The following is a 14,920-nucleotide window of genomic DNA, read 5'->3' as shown; positions in this document are numbered from 1 at the left end:
TGTTTTTGTGTAAAATACGATATGCGGCATAAATTAGCTTAACTTTTTTGTAGCTAGGCTAGTTCTCAAAGCCTCATTGAGGTATGAGGTATGGTATTTATTTTCTGTGGCAAAGAGAGCTGAAGTTGTCAAAAATATAAACACATCATAACCTACCAATTCCGGCAAAAATATCTTATTTTTGTTTAATTTAGAACAAAATCTATGTCTTCATGGCCTTTGGAACGAAGCTAAATCAAGAAGTGCTTTAATCAGACGCCATGGTGGTGATAAAATGGAGATTCGAGGGGCTGTTTCAAAGGATAAAGTACGTTATAGTGGACACTAAAACGGACTACTATAAAATTCTGATTTTAATATTTCAGTTGGTATTACGAAGTAAATTCTATTTCAATTTCAGGGGAAATATAACATGGAGAATATCACAAGCTTCATTGACAATTCAATCTCTTACTTATAATGAACACATGAGCCAAAGCTATGCTATTGATTTCATGTTGGAACCAATTTTTTGGTTTGTGGATAATTTTGCGCAATATTTAGGAAGGGTACGTATAAAATATATTTTAATAATATAAGTTTCATACAAAACTTTTTGAAATTGCTAAATCTGCTAGTCTATTTGCTAAGAAAATGTTTAAAAATATTCACATATAAACTTTAACATAAAGCGGTAACCCGGCTATAAGCGATTTCTTATTTATTGAAACTGTTTTATGACGTTTCAGATGTTTGTGTTCTGTGTGACTGTGCTAACTTCTGCTGTAGTGGCCATTGCATATTGGGTTGGACTGCCATACTGGTGGCAAAGATGCCCATATACTGCATCATTTCTAGTCATTTTTGGCAATTGGCTGTTATTGAATATTGTGTTTCACTACTACAAAGGAGTTGTGACACCACCTGGATATCCACCTGAGGTGAGTTGTATCAGAAGTAAAAAAAAAAACTATTTTACCTTTGCCTTTGCGTGAGGAAGCTGAGTAGGGGAAAAAAATGCTTGTAAATCCATCAACAACTTAGGAATCCCTCAAACGAGAATTTGCCTGTGCCTTTTTGTCAGTGACCCTGAAATCAACTCTGGGAAGCAATAATTACCCATTTTATGAAATCGCGCAAAAGTAAATTTTTTATTACATTGTACATGTGTTTTGAAAAAGACTCCCACCCAGTACCAGTCTCCAATTACTTCCTGTTTACTTGCATGAGTTAGTTTCAATACATCTGGTAAAAATTGTTAATTCATTCTAGTTTAATTACTATCTAATAACAATATTACTAATGACAGTATTACTAAATAGACCTGTTTGTCCAAAGGGCACTTTGATTGCCGATGCAGCAAGTATATGCAAGAAATGTATATTGCCAAAACCACCGCGCACCCATCACTGCTCTGTGTGTGACAAATGCATCCTAGCAATGGACCACCACTGCCCATGGTTGAACAACTGTGTTGGGTACTACAATGCCAGATATTTTTACCTCTACATGGTTTATATGGTGACCGGAGTCACATTTATCATTATTGCTGGTGTTGATATAGGATATCAAGTACTCTGGCTGAATGATACAGGTGATTATTTTGTTTTGTCGGAAAATTATTTGTTTTGAATAGTTCTTAAATTATGCTTTGGAAGTACTTGTAACATTTCTAATTAAAATTGGTTTTATTCCTTCAGCTTTCTGCATGTTTGTTGTTATAAATTTACTGAAGATCTGAGAATGACAATTTAATAATCACTGTGATATATTCTGACTTTAAGATAGAGTTTCCACTACGAAACAAAAGGCATTATAATTCTGTATGATATCTGTTGCTAACTTGCTGATTTAAGTCTTTTTTCTTATAGGTGGAATCATTCCCAACAACGATCCCGACCTGATCGGCCACCCAGTTCGACTCAATCAGACCGGCGCTTTAGTCCCAGTCAAGGTAATAGTAGAATACGATTCAATCAATTTCCCACGCGAGCATAAACTACCTGTGCCACCCATTTTAGAAACACAGAGAATAGCTGCGCACCCCTGGAAAAGAAAAGCCGTTGTTTTCATGGCAGTTACCTGCGTAGCGGTTTTCTTAGCATTGGGAACATTAACCATAATCCATGGAAAGAATATAGGAAGAGGAGAAACAAGTGTCGAAGCTCACATAAACGAGAAGTTGCGAAAAGAATCGGAAGGTGCTTTCCGCAATCCATACGATTTCGGAAGGTGGAGGAACTGGAAGCTGTTCCTGGGTCTGGTTCAAGGAAGGAATTTCTTTAGACACGTTTTGTTACCCTCTGGCCATGCGCCTTTTGGAAACGGACTAAGCTGGCTTACCATTAACGATGCGATTGAGGACTGGCCCTAGCGATGTTTTCAAGGAGTGTGGATTGTTCGTATGATCTCATCGAAGTTTTCAAAACCAGTGTTCACAAGAATACCAATAAATAAAAATGTGAGACTGTCCAGCATCTATCAGGTCAGAAACAAATCCGAAGAAATACTGCCCACATTAAGATGGTGGATAAAAGTAATAGAACAAATTGTGTTATGCTGATTTCAAATTATTATTTTTTCTATGCTAGCATGTAAAAGAAATATTAAATTGTTTATTTTAGTGAATCAAAATAGGCAGGTTTTTAGAGATTTAAATGCAATTGAGTTCGTTATTACTATTTTAAACTTGTCACTGATATTAAAATTTGCGAGATAGTAGATATAGTACTTTTTATCTTAGTCTAATCTAGTCTCTATTAGATATAAGTATCTAGCTGCTAACCGACTTTTTAACTTGACTTTGATTTTGACTACAAGGATGGCCAAGCGGGTGATCGAGCGAAATGCGCGGCGCGCTACATGTGACCATGTTGCGGGTCCGAACTCCGCTTAGGTCAGGCGTTTATCTGATCCAAAAATGCTTGTCTTGTATCTGTCTTTGACCATGTGACTTGATTGTGTGTGAACCCTCAGCGACTCAAGGATTAACACCCTGAGACAGCGAGTCGTTTAAAAAAACTATAAACTACGACAAAGACTGACGTCCATTTGCAACTGAATGGCCATTAATTGTTATACCTGAATGCATTCTGTCAGCCTGTTATCACATTTGTTATATACTCCATCCATCTTGAAGCTGTACCTGAAAAGTTATGGAAATTTGGTAATTTTATAGATTTTTAAGCACCATAACGTGTGTTAGATTCTGACCTATTAGAGACAATATCTTGTATTTTGTGAAGATATAACGAACACATTATTTGTTAATGTATTATTGAATCAAAATAACTTGTAACGCACATATAACTTTACACTTGCAGTTCTATAATAAATTATTTATTGTATTTAGGCAAAGACTTGTTACATTTCTAGAGATAGTTTAAGTAGAACATAAGAATTTGGCCCCAAATCCGCTATTTACAATGGCCGATGAATTAATGGTAAATGGATTTGACACTATTCGTATTTTTCTAAGCATTTTGCCATTACAATAATTGGAAATTAATAGTATTGAACGTGAGTATTCCCCCGTACTGAATTTCCAATTATTGTGTTAGGAAAATGGTTGGGAGAATACTATTTCCATGCATACATCGGCCATTGTAAAAAGCGGAATTGGGGCCCTCTTATTCAGACCATTTTTACGAAGTATAATGTTAGGTAATGATGTAATTCTGATAGTATTTTCAAGTTATGATAGCTCGACGGTGCACTATACGTAGAGCATTGTTTTTTATTCCACTTATTGTAACGGTTTAAAACGTGATGATAGACTCGCAATTATAAATGTAGGTAAAGCTAGATTTCTTAAGTAATACTACTAAAAACCATAAGTTTATTGTAAAATTTGGTCAATGAAAAATATTGTCGTTAAACTCCTAGTAAATTTAGATGAACATTTTAAAGTGCAATTGAATATACACAACAGATTAATAATTAATTAACCTAAAGAGCAATAATAAAGTAACTAAACTGCCTGTTATAACTTTATTGTCATTAGTAAGTAATTATATTAATATCTAACTCATAGTACAAGCTTTGCTTAGTTAAAGATAGATGGCGCTGCATTAAAGGTGTTGAATATTAAAATATTATTAATAGATCAATTTTGAGATTAAAGATTAAGATGATCATTTGTTGATGCTTTGAGTGTATACTCTAGCCTGCTAGACACTTCAGATTACTGGTTACTACAAACATTCCAACTGAACACAGGAACATATTGTGTCAATAAATATGTTTTTGAAAACAGATTATTAAACTTAGTAATAGTGTATGTCAATAATAGCAGCTTTACATTCTGTGAGTAACAACACCTGCATATGACAAGCATCACATTGTTGTTTAGAAATAGTAAATCAATAATATTGAATTATTTATCATAAGTCGCAGTAAATATCGCAGGTAAAGTTACTCATAGAAAGTAAAGATACTATTGACGTAAGTAATTATTTTATTTGTTTGGTTTTATCACCAATTAGTTACATTTTCAGAAATTGTTTAAGTTTTATCTAATAATTTCGTATGCTGGCTTAATTGTCATTAAAACACTAGGTCCCAATTCCGCTATTTACAATGAAGGATCAATTAGTCGAGATTACATTAGGTACATTTGACATAAATCGTACTCTCCTTAGCATTTTTTTATTAACATTTTGGAAATTCACTGTATTGACAGTGAGTGTCCCATCCCTTACTAAATTTCCAATTATTGTGTCGACAAAATGCTTAAGAAAATACAAATGGTGTCAAATTAAATGCAATTTAAATTCATTCATCGGCCATTGTAAATAGGGGATTTGGGGCCCTGTTTTAAGTATCTTAGGATAGGATAGATAGGATAGGTCGATAAAGCTATTACGCAACCTTAACGTTAGTCAGATACGCTAGTAAACATGATCACTGCCTCGGAATCGTATATTATATGCTAATTGTTGTCAAATATTATGAGTAGGCAATAATTAAATGAATTGTAGTCTAATAGTGAGACAATTAATAGTAAAATTAAATTAAATATTACAATGTGGCGCAAACCAGCAACAAAACAGTTTCGTATGAGTTGAACCCGTTGACTCAGTTGCCACCCTTTTGTTACCAGGGCGTATTAGGGATGATGACTTGGTATACAGATTGAAAATCTACTTAGTCCCTTAGTTAGATAGTACAAGAACTGTTCCCTTTTTCTGAACTACAAAAATTGACAAAGATAAACTGCTGGTATAGTTTAGGAGAGGTTAGTGACGTAAAGATTTCGCAAGATGTATACGCAATCGTGACGTCAAGTGTTAGTTTAATTCACTGTAATTTGAACAATTTACTTTGAGGGAAAAAAGAGAAAGAACCTATAATAAGAAAGAAAGAACCTATTATAATTATGCACTAAACTACAAGAAAGTGATTAGTTGAAGCCGTTGATTGTCTTGATACTGTTTTGTTGCCGGCAGCGTACGATTATAGCAAATAATTATATTTAGTTCATTGTATTAATTTTCCCTCTTGTAGCGTTTATTTTCTATTATTTTTTATATTAATATAATAAAGTCTAGAAACTAGTTTCAGAATGTTTATTTGTGAATAAGTAAATTATTAACTTATTTAATTTATATTGCAAAATAGTAACCCGTAGAAATAGCAGTACTTATATTTTATAGACTAGTTTATGTAGGTTTATTATGTAAGTTAAGGTTTCAATTGGATAACGATGAAGATCATTAATTGATCTACCTATAGTTCGTGCGATAGATGACGATATGGGTGATAGGTAATAGTTGACAATCGTGGTGAAGTTGCCTAACGAAAACGTATCGATTCTTTAAAAATATCGAATAAGTTCGTCAAGAAAATGAAATCGGATTTATCGATTTTAGATTTCTTGAATTCAATTGCCAAGAAAAGAATAATTTGTAAATACATAATGATGAAGTCTTTTTTGTGGTTTTTGGACATTATAAGATGCGAAAAAAAACAATAACAACATACAACGGGCTTCACAAAAATGAAAATTAACAAAACAATAATCAAATTCACAATCATCAAAAACTTAAAAACTAAAACAAAAAACAATCCGCATACACAACAAATTCACTCGTTCTGACGTTTGTCGATTGCGATTTGCAATACGATCATAAGATGGACGCTTCGATTCATCGATTTGATGTCGATGCAACAGTGTCAATCTCTATTGACAAAAAGTTCCGTTCCATGCATCTGACATTTTTATGACATAATTTCATCTTTATTTAAATGATCATTCATTAAATATATTACATAAACTAGATGTTGCCCGCGACTTCGTCCCCGTGGGTAGAAGAGATAAGTTATGATTTACATATACCTGCCCTGTTTTTTTTCACATTTTCCATTGTATCTTCGCTCCTATTAGTCGCAGCGTGATGGTTTATAGCCTAAAGCCTTCCTGGTTGAATGGTCTTTTTAACACAAAAAGATTTTTTCAATTTGGATCAGTAGTTCCTGAGATTAGCGCGTTCAAACAAACAAACAAACTCTTCAGCTTTATATATTAGTATAGATAATATTTGTTCCGTTATTAATTATTTAAAATTCATTTTTTTACAGGAGAAAATAATTCATTTCGTTTGCTTCCTATATTGTTTACTTGTAAGAAATTTGCGTAGCAAGGAATATGAGACCTGTCACCCATATCATCCTTTATCGCACGAACTATAGTGTGGCGTTAAAAGGAGCTTTGTGGCTGATATCCGCGAAATAATAACGAAACAACCCTTTAGGCACTGGTAGAAATAAATATGGGCACATCGAAAAAAATAAAAATAAACAAACAAATTGAAATTATATTTTTTTTTTTTATAATAAATGCAAGATAATTTACCGTTGTATTTTTATATTTCTATGTAACACTGCTTTATGCTTTAAAATTAAGTGTGTCAAATCCGTAGGTTTGCATAAAATAAAACTATGATCTCCAATAAAATGTTTTATTTCAGAATCTTTATCTAATACCTAAAACTACATATTGCACAACAATCAACAGATAATAAATCAAGTTTGATACATTTCTTAATTCGCCAAAAGAAAACAAAAGACTTAATATAAATTTTCAAATAAATTATACAAAATATATTATTTAAATATACATAATTAACGAATTTTTGATCTAGTCGTTATATTCATAACTAAATGAAGACAAAATGTAATTATCGCCAGATGAGAAAATAAATTTAAATTGTATTTTTGTTTTTACAGATTGTTAAATAGAAGAATCTGATTTTAAATATCGAATAATGTCAAGCATTTTAAAATTTTGTTCTTTTTTAAACTTTACTTCTTTAATTTTTACAAAGCAAAAAAATAAATAATTATGACAAATGCTATGTAAGGAGTGTTTACGGATTAAATATATGTGTGCGTAAATAGTGTAAATACATACTTGAATAACCTAAAAAAATAGATTATAGTTGCAATTATTTATAAAACGTACGTGTGCGTCTAGTAAACTTGTCTTTTGAAACATTTAAAACTACTTATTGTAATTGATTTTCATTATACTTCATACTGTCTACAGATTATTTATCATTCAGTGTTTGGAAAAACTTTGGTTTAAGTTTACGTATTTTTAAATATACCAGCTAAAATCTAAGACAGTTAATTCGATATTTTTGTTTTTTTTTACTTAGCTACATTCGGACATGAATGTCGTTAATATTTCAAAATATCACCGATTGCTTCCTAATTATAATATTGTGTCACTAGACATAACCGCTAAAGAGGTGTTTTTAATTTATTGCAGTAGTAACATTTGTTCAATATTACGAATGTTCGATAAAATGGCTAAGAAAGTATCTAAACTAGCGATAACTTTCTAAAAATATCCTACTACTATTAAATATTATTAATAAATTCCGTTTGATTTTATTCGTTATTATTTTTTCTCAACTTGGTAAGTATCTACGTGGCTGACGTACCTGAAGCTCGTTCTTCTTGTTTCTACAATAACTCTGCGCGATTTCAGCAGGTAATTTAAACATAAAAGGTACTTAAATTTTTGTTTCTTCTCACTACTGAACCTTAAGTTTGGTTATTTTGTACTTTATGTTCATTTCTAGAAAGAGGATCAGAGTAACAAGTATCTAGATACTAACTTTTGACACTATTAAGAACGATCGTGAAAATCTTGTTCAAAATTGCATAGAATTATAATGATTGAAAATCTAGGTATCTACTTACTACAGTACGGCTTTAAGTAAAAGTTTTAAAAAGATGTGCATGAATAAAGTTAATGCTTAAAAGTGGTCATAATAGCTAAAAACTACGTGGTTATTTGGTAATAACGAGGAGAGCCAAAAGCGACTTAGGTGGGTGAATTGAACGTACGACGCAAGAAATTATATATTTTTGACTAAGGTACTATGTCTTCCGTCTCTAAGCTTTAAACAGGGTTACTAACGAGATCGTTTATTACATTTCGCTTGCTTAGTTTCATTATTTAAGGGTAGTGTTGCTTAAGCGGAAGGTCTTATATCAGAGTCCGTTTGAAGTCCGAATGTTTTTGTTTCTTTTGTTCCTTTAAATTCTTGTGCTTTTGTTTGATAGGTACTTACTGTTACAAGGCATTTTCTCTGTACGATTACATCTAATATGTAAGTTACGTAACTAAACAGATATTTGCTTCATATTTCAAATACAATCAAAACTTTTCTTGCTTCTTACCTACTTATTGAATCAGATCTTAAAACTTACGTTCAGTACCTAAACATAAGTCGGCAAAAAATCTGATTAATAAAGTTTTAGTATTTTTAGCTATGTTCTCACAATAATAGATAATTGCCAAGCCTATTTTGTAACCATAGCGATGCCTTAAAGCACAACAACATTTTGTTGCAGTTGTGTGCCAGTTTTGCTGAAAATCTGATCAAAGATATTGACCAACTCCTGTTAATGACCATATCAAAAGAAGATTGTATTCCCCAGCTTCTTTCCTCTTAATTCCTACAAAATTAAACGCTCAAATACATTACTATTTCACGGCAGTGTTTAAATCACTTGGTTTATAATATTAGCCAGATAATTTAAAATTAATCAGAGTCCTTGTTATTAAAGTCATAACAAGAATCTGTTGCTAGTTTGCTACCCTTAAACTACGTGTTCTATACGGATTTTGTCACTTAAAGGACTTGTCTGAAAGGCTGAATGTCTTGTTACTATCCGTTCAGTTGTGGCCGTAAGAAAGGTTGTCAGAGCTGAGAGCCAGTGAGGTGAGGACGCTGCGGCGCTGTGGGTTCACACCCAGATTCTCCCAGTTGATCCACGACAGCCGGGCAGTCAAGTCTAAACAGAACAGAAAGTATGAGCTTAGTAGTTTTGAACTGGGAAGTTTATTCTCCCATTATAACTGCCAAAATCACTAACAAAGAGCCTCATTCCCTGTTTCGTGACTTATAAAAAGAATATGGCATTATCCCTACTTTAGTTTACCCCAGTTTTTACTTTAATTTACATAGAAGTTAATTTGCCTGTTTTAGACGACGGAAATAAAATAATTACCACTAGTATTCCAATGTGCACGATCAGCTTTTATCTCTCCACGGAGACATTTTTCAACGTAAGTCAGCGGGTCGTAGTCGGCGTCCAAAACCTAGGATACACACGAAAGTGAAGTTGGTTATGCATGTTTGAACAAAAAATCGATCATTTTCCTAGGATTTACTTTGATAAAGGCTCATTCGAAAATTCGGAGTCTTACCTCTCGAAGCAAAGCTATGTAAGCAATCGCAAGTCTCAGCGTATCGATCTTGCTGAGCCTCTTCTCGTAGGGGAACGTCGGCACGTGAACGCGCAGCTCATCGAACGCCGAGTTTATACTGCTAAAATCACAACATCACACAAACGTTATAGCTCGTGAACAAAAACAACGGAATAATCTTCAAAACGTGCAAAGAATGAGCGCGAAGTTGATTCCATAGTTGTCCGGGAAAGCCAAAACACAAAGAAGCAAACGTGAGGAGTTATCGTTTCACATTCGCATATTTTTTCGTAAAAGACTCGCCCCGGGCTAAACGAGTAAAGCGTTGCCCGTACACCGTATAGCATGTCATTGTTCCAGACTTTGCTTGACAGGCGTATTCGTACGTTCCGTGTTCGGGCGGCTCGTACGAATCTCTCAGACATTTGTGATAACAGCGGGAGTGTTCGAGGCGGTAAAATAGCTGCTATTTTCAAAGCCTGAAGTTTTCGGATTAATGTAAAGATGAAAAGTTTCGTTTGATTATTATTTTGCTTTTATGTTACCTTTCACAGTTGTTCATAAGGTGCTTTTGGCTGTAATATTAATGATGTTGATGAAAATCAAGTTGCTATGTTAAGACGAGTGCAATGCATGTTTGTAGGTGGCAATTCAGTGGCAATTATGAAGGTAGAAACTCTTCTAATTTAGGCACCAAAAATGCTTAAATCCATAGTTGGATGTTGTTTCGGCTTATTATTAACATACTAATCGAGAAACAAAAATATCACTTTCTTCATAATTTTCAGAGGGTTGTCAACATTATTCCAATGTAGAGCGATACAACTGATTACTTTCCAGATTTCCTATTGATATAATAAGTAGAATCAACATCGTTCAATGAGCATGTGTTGTGCAACAAATAAGGAGGATACCCATTGGGTCCGGACCTCAGCATGCGTCTGCGCTCGCGCACGTTGGCGGCGGCGCGCTGCACGCGGTACGGGGAGCCGCCGCACTGGTACTCGGGCTCTGCTGTAGTCTCGAGCAACACGTCTGTTTAGGATACAATCCGATTGATACACACACATTTTGTTAAATTACAATTAAATCAGATGTTGTTTTAGTCAAAGTAATATATTGATCATAAATTCATCAAAGCTCTGACCCCAGGTTAGATTCTAGGTGTAGTAAAATTGATGAAATGGGGCTCAGTTATACAGGACCTACGTCATTTTCCGTGAAAAGTGACGGATATTCTTATAAGATTTTTGAATATTATTTTGAGACTCAATTAGCCCATTAAGACCTAGGTGGGATCTTTTTGAATTTGTACTGTTTGTTACTGTTTCTACTTTGATTAAGTACCTAATTAGTAACTACAAAGTTCCCGTTTTAGATCGATACTTATTAAAGAAAATATGCTTGAATCGCAAAAATAAACATTGAAATTAAGAAAATTAAATGCTTAACTACCTTACAATTGCCATAGTCCAATTTCTGTGGCACAATGTTCGGAATTGGCCTTTGAATGAGCCTATTGTTAAAGATATGACCTATCAATCTATGCACAATGCTTAGCTGCCAATTTTCGTCATGTATTGAATTGACAGCGTGACATATTAACACCTCTGCTGTTACGGCTACTAATAATAATCATGCAAACAATAGTGACAACATAATTACGACGTAATTAGATTAACACCTAATTGGGAACTGAAACTTAGAGGTAGGCAGTTATGTCATTGGACGCATGACTTGTAAAAAAGTTAGGTTTATTTTTAAGGCGCCGACGCAAAAGTCAGTTTGGGGCATCTTAGGTCTCGAACGGATGAACTGCTATTGATTATGTGTTTTTATTTTGGAGAAATTGTTTGTTAGTCCCGAGTATTCCCTTTTGATAGAAATCGGACGAAGACGGCCGCCGCCACAGATGGCGAGATAATCTTTCACGTATCTCCATATTATTCCGGGCATTTCTAATCATTCGTTCGTGGATGTACTGTAAGCGTGATATTTGCAATTTCAAATAATACATGTGCTCTGCATGTTCAACTCGTGCACGAATATAAAAAGGACCGTGCCTCTTCCCATAAAGTTACGCGGCAAGAAAAAGACACGAAAACATAAATATCACCAAAATGTTCGAACCAGAAAAAAATAATTCATTTTATGATCAATCCTCGCGGTTTGCCCTTTTCCAATTACATATCACGTTCTCATATTCAGGCATTCCAATATCGTTAGAAACTCTCCGAATAAAACCCCACAACTACTCGAGAACAGAAACAAATAATGTTGTTCTTGATTTTGTAGAATCGTTTTTCCCTAACTTTTTACACGGGACATTCAATAAAATAGGAGTTTCAATTAAAACTTTGAATACTCAAATTTATTGTAAGCTGTTCTGTACCTACATTTGAGTATTGGGAAAGTTGTGAGTTATAGGGAATTTTATGAGTACAATTTTACAATATTGATGCAATATACTTAATACTAAATAAATACTTAATTGTTTTTTGCATTCCATTTGTTTAGAAAATGGCAAAAAACTAGTTAAATATACAATATAACCCTGTCGGACACGCAAAAGTGTATAGACATATGATACTACTTTTATAAAGGTTTGTTTTGTAAGTTCACATTTCCTCACTTGCAAATTAAGAAAAAAACAAGACTTTATGATATTACTTATCATGAAAAGGCATTACTAGAGAGCGCTACCACAACACCTTAAGGAATTGATGCTGTATTTGTGGTTGCGATATAGGCTGCGGTTCGGTGACTTGGATCTCCAAGTCTTGTGTTTCTTTAAGAGGCATCTACCATCACCTCTTATAGTGTAAGAATAGTGGTCCCCGAGGCCGTCCTATCTATCATACTTGAATTATCATCATAAGCCTAGCGTTTTTCCAACTAAGTTGGGGTCGGCTTTCAGTCTAACTGGATACAGCTAAGTATCTACTAGTGTTTTACCGGGGCAACACGATACCCGTTAGTAAGACTGGCTGTCAAACTTTTAAGCTTCTGACAATCCGTAAATAATGTCATAAATATATGAATATCAGCCGGGACCCACAATTTTATGTGCCTTCCGCAACACGGAGAAAATCTTTATGACATAGATGGTGGTCCCATGCACGGACCGATCATTTCAAACTTAGCTTAACTTGTGATTGATCATTCTGTGCAGTTATAGCTTAGTCACGAGCTCTGCTAAAAAATACATATGCAGAGAAATTTGTCTAAAATCTATAGAAATTCGCTTCGCTTCGCCTCGCTTGTAACACCCGAAAATATTGTAAATCTTATAAAGTCGATAAACTGTATACTCCTTTGTTTAAAGTTACCTTCAGAATAAATATCCACTTATTTTGAAGGTAAAATGGGAACTTGGTACCAAAATAACAATTCGCTGCAGCTAAAAACTATTGCAACACATTTTATTTGTGTTATTTATTTTTTATCAAATAACTTCTTTTCCTTACACGTGAAGTGAACTTTTAAAACAAACAAAAAAAAAATAGATTTGATTTGAATTTTAGCTGCTGTATTAAATTAAAATGATGCTTTGCTCATAATGCTCAGTACGCTAAAATCCTTATCTGCTATTTAAAGCAATATATTTGTACTCATTTTATTTATAATTTTGTACAAATAGTCATTTAAATAAACCACATATTTTTCAGCAACATGAAGGAACATTCTAACACAATAGGAATAAGACAAGACACTTGACTTATGTTCGTATAAAATATAAGAGATTCGTTACCTGGGTGTAGCTGCCTGGTGTGCTGATGGACGTAAGCCGCCAACGGCAGCTGGAGCCGGCTCCTGGCGGCAGCATACACGCAGGATGGCAGCTCCGCAGTCAACGACGAGCCCTCATCATCTGACGCGTCACCATACGCGAATTTCAAGCCGGAGTAGTCCAAGCGACGATTATCACTGCACCAATAAAGCACGCCTTAAAAACACCACCAAAAATAATACAAAATAATAAACAAATAAGTCAGAAAATCACTTCAAGTTAAACTTAACGCAGCATCTCTCGCAATTCCTTTGTGTAGCAGACATTTTCCCGTACATATCGAGCTATTGTAATAGTATTGTTTTATTTGAAACACGTATGCAACTGGAACACAGACGGACATAGAAAATAAATACAACCTTGACCCAGGTGAAAACAGACTATTTCGTCTAGCGTCGAATTTATTCGGCGATCCTAAAAAATATGACGGCGTGCATCTAGTTTTTTCAATACAGAGTTTTTCTTGCTCGGCTATGATGGCGACACTTTACATATTTTTAAAATTAAATCATATATTCAAACTAATTACAAAAATGAAAAGAATTTTGTTTTACAATTAATAAAATTTAATATTTGAAATCCTAATAAAATGTCACGTTAAAAAATATTTAGCATTAATTAAAATAATAAATTACCTTAATGGTGGAGAAGTAGAGGAGTCAGCAAGTTGAGTTCTTGTCGCGGACATTTTTATCAAACACTGCTCCACGATTATAGGCCGACCAAAATAGAACCTCGACTGAATCTGCGTGGACCGCTTATAATAATTTTATACCACAAGGGGTGGGCACTTATCCCACATCTGTGTTAGTGTGCGTTAGATTCCCGTAGGTCGGCCCCAATTGAAAATTGACCCTAACAGCAGGAGCCCAAAGTTTATTGTATGTTGACGCTCCGAGCGATTGCGTTGATATGTGTCTTCACCCCCCATTGTAGGGGTGGAGCTTTTGAAAATAAAGGCAGCCAGGGGCGGGGCCAAATAGAAATTCTAGACTAAGGGATAAGACCGATATTAAGTAAGTTTTCCAAATACGAAAATCTTTTTATAATTGAGGTCAAATATATAGACGAGTGTTCGCTTTAGAATATTCCTAATATTTTTATTAAGATTTAATTTTCTTTAAAAAAGTGTAAATATTAAGTTCACTTAAATATTAAAAGAAACTGCATTATTAATTTAATATTAAGGCTTTAATTAGTTATTTTTCATTTAAATGTTTTTTCCCGTCGCCCTTTCCCCATGACGTAATTATTCGAAAATGTTTACCCTACACACACCATGAACTAAGCTGAGACTAATTATGAAATCAGCATCATAATTACTGGATATTTTTAGTATGTTGTACATCAGTAAACCTGTTATTTTAAAGCTTTGACGTGTAAGTACTGTTTCAATAAAACTAATTCGTTGTAATGCCAATATTTGT

At 34.0% G+C, this 14,920-nt stretch overlaps 2 protein-coding genes across 4 annotated transcripts; one reads left to right on the top strand and one right to left on the bottom strand.

The window, feature by feature from the left end:
- Positions 1 to 22: 22 nt before the first annotated feature.
- On the top strand, positions 23 to 4,693 carry LOC113493998 (palmitoyltransferase ZDHHC16). Its single transcript, XM_026872085.1, has 5 exons — positions 23 to 307; positions 401 to 548; positions 729 to 920; positions 1,318 to 1,573; positions 1,851 to 4,693. The coding sequence occupies exons 1-5, from the start codon at positions 261 to 263 to the stop codon at positions 2,351 to 2,353; spliced, it is 1,146 nt and encodes a 381-aa protein (XP_026727886.1). The 5' UTR covers positions 23 to 260; the 3' UTR covers positions 2,354 to 4,693.
- Positions 4,694 to 7,320: 2,627 nt separating this feature from the next.
- On the bottom strand, positions 7,321 to 14,612 carry LOC113493997 (heart- and neural crest derivatives-expressed protein 2). Of its 3 annotated transcripts, none has more exons than XM_026872082.1 (6): positions 14,129 to 14,612; positions 13,455 to 13,630; positions 10,618 to 10,738; positions 9,704 to 9,824; positions 9,505 to 9,595; positions 7,321 to 9,288 (listed from the first exon to the last, which is right to left on the bottom strand). In XM_026872082.1, the coding sequence occupies exons 1-6, from the start codon at positions 14,179 to 14,181 to the stop codon at positions 9,170 to 9,172; spliced, it is 681 nt and encodes a 226-aa protein (XP_026727883.1). In that variant the 5' UTR covers positions 14,182 to 14,612; the 3' UTR covers positions 7,321 to 9,169. The 3 variants fall into 3 exon arrangements, with proteins under 3 accessions (XP_026727883.1, XP_026727884.1, XP_026727885.1); XM_026872083.1 differs by having other exon boundaries at positions 10,633 to 10,738; XM_026872084.1 differs by having other exon boundaries at positions 9,704 to 9,821; positions 10,633 to 10,738.
- Positions 14,613 to 14,920: the final 308 nt, after the last annotated feature.

Source organism: Trichoplusia ni, chromosome 5, assembly GCF_003590095.1.
Source record: "Trichoplusia ni isolate ovarian cell line Hi5 chromosome 5, tn1, whole genome shotgun sequence".
Classification (NCBI taxonomy): Eukaryota; Metazoa; Arthropoda; class Insecta; order Lepidoptera; family Noctuidae; genus Trichoplusia; species Trichoplusia ni.
This window is presented reverse-complemented; position numbering and strand designations above follow the sequence as displayed.

Coding starts and splice junctions, on each gene's coding strand:
- LOC113493997 (XM_026872082.1), bottom strand. CDS start 14,181: ATGTCCGCGACAAGAACTCAACTTGCTGACTCCTCTACTTCTCCACCA. Junction 9,596..9,703: donor ACATAGCTTTGCTTCGAGAG/GTAAGACTCCGA, acceptor TGTGTATCCTAG/GTTTTGGACGCCGACTACGA. Junction 9,289..9,504: donor TGCACATTGGAATACTAGTG/GTAATTATTTTA, acceptor TGTTCTGTTTAG/ACTTGACTGCCCGGCTGTCG.
- LOC113493998 (XM_026872085.1), top strand. CDS start 261: ATGGTGGTGATAAAATGGAGATTCGAGGGGCTGTTTCAAAGGATAAA. Junction 921..1,317: donor CACCTGGATATCCACCTGAG/GTGAGTTGTATC, acceptor GTTTGTCCAAAG/GGCACTTTGATTGCCGATGC. Junction 1,574..1,850: donor ACTCTGGCTGAATGATACAG/GTGATTATTTTG, acceptor TTTTTCTTATAG/GTGGAATCATTCCCAACAAC.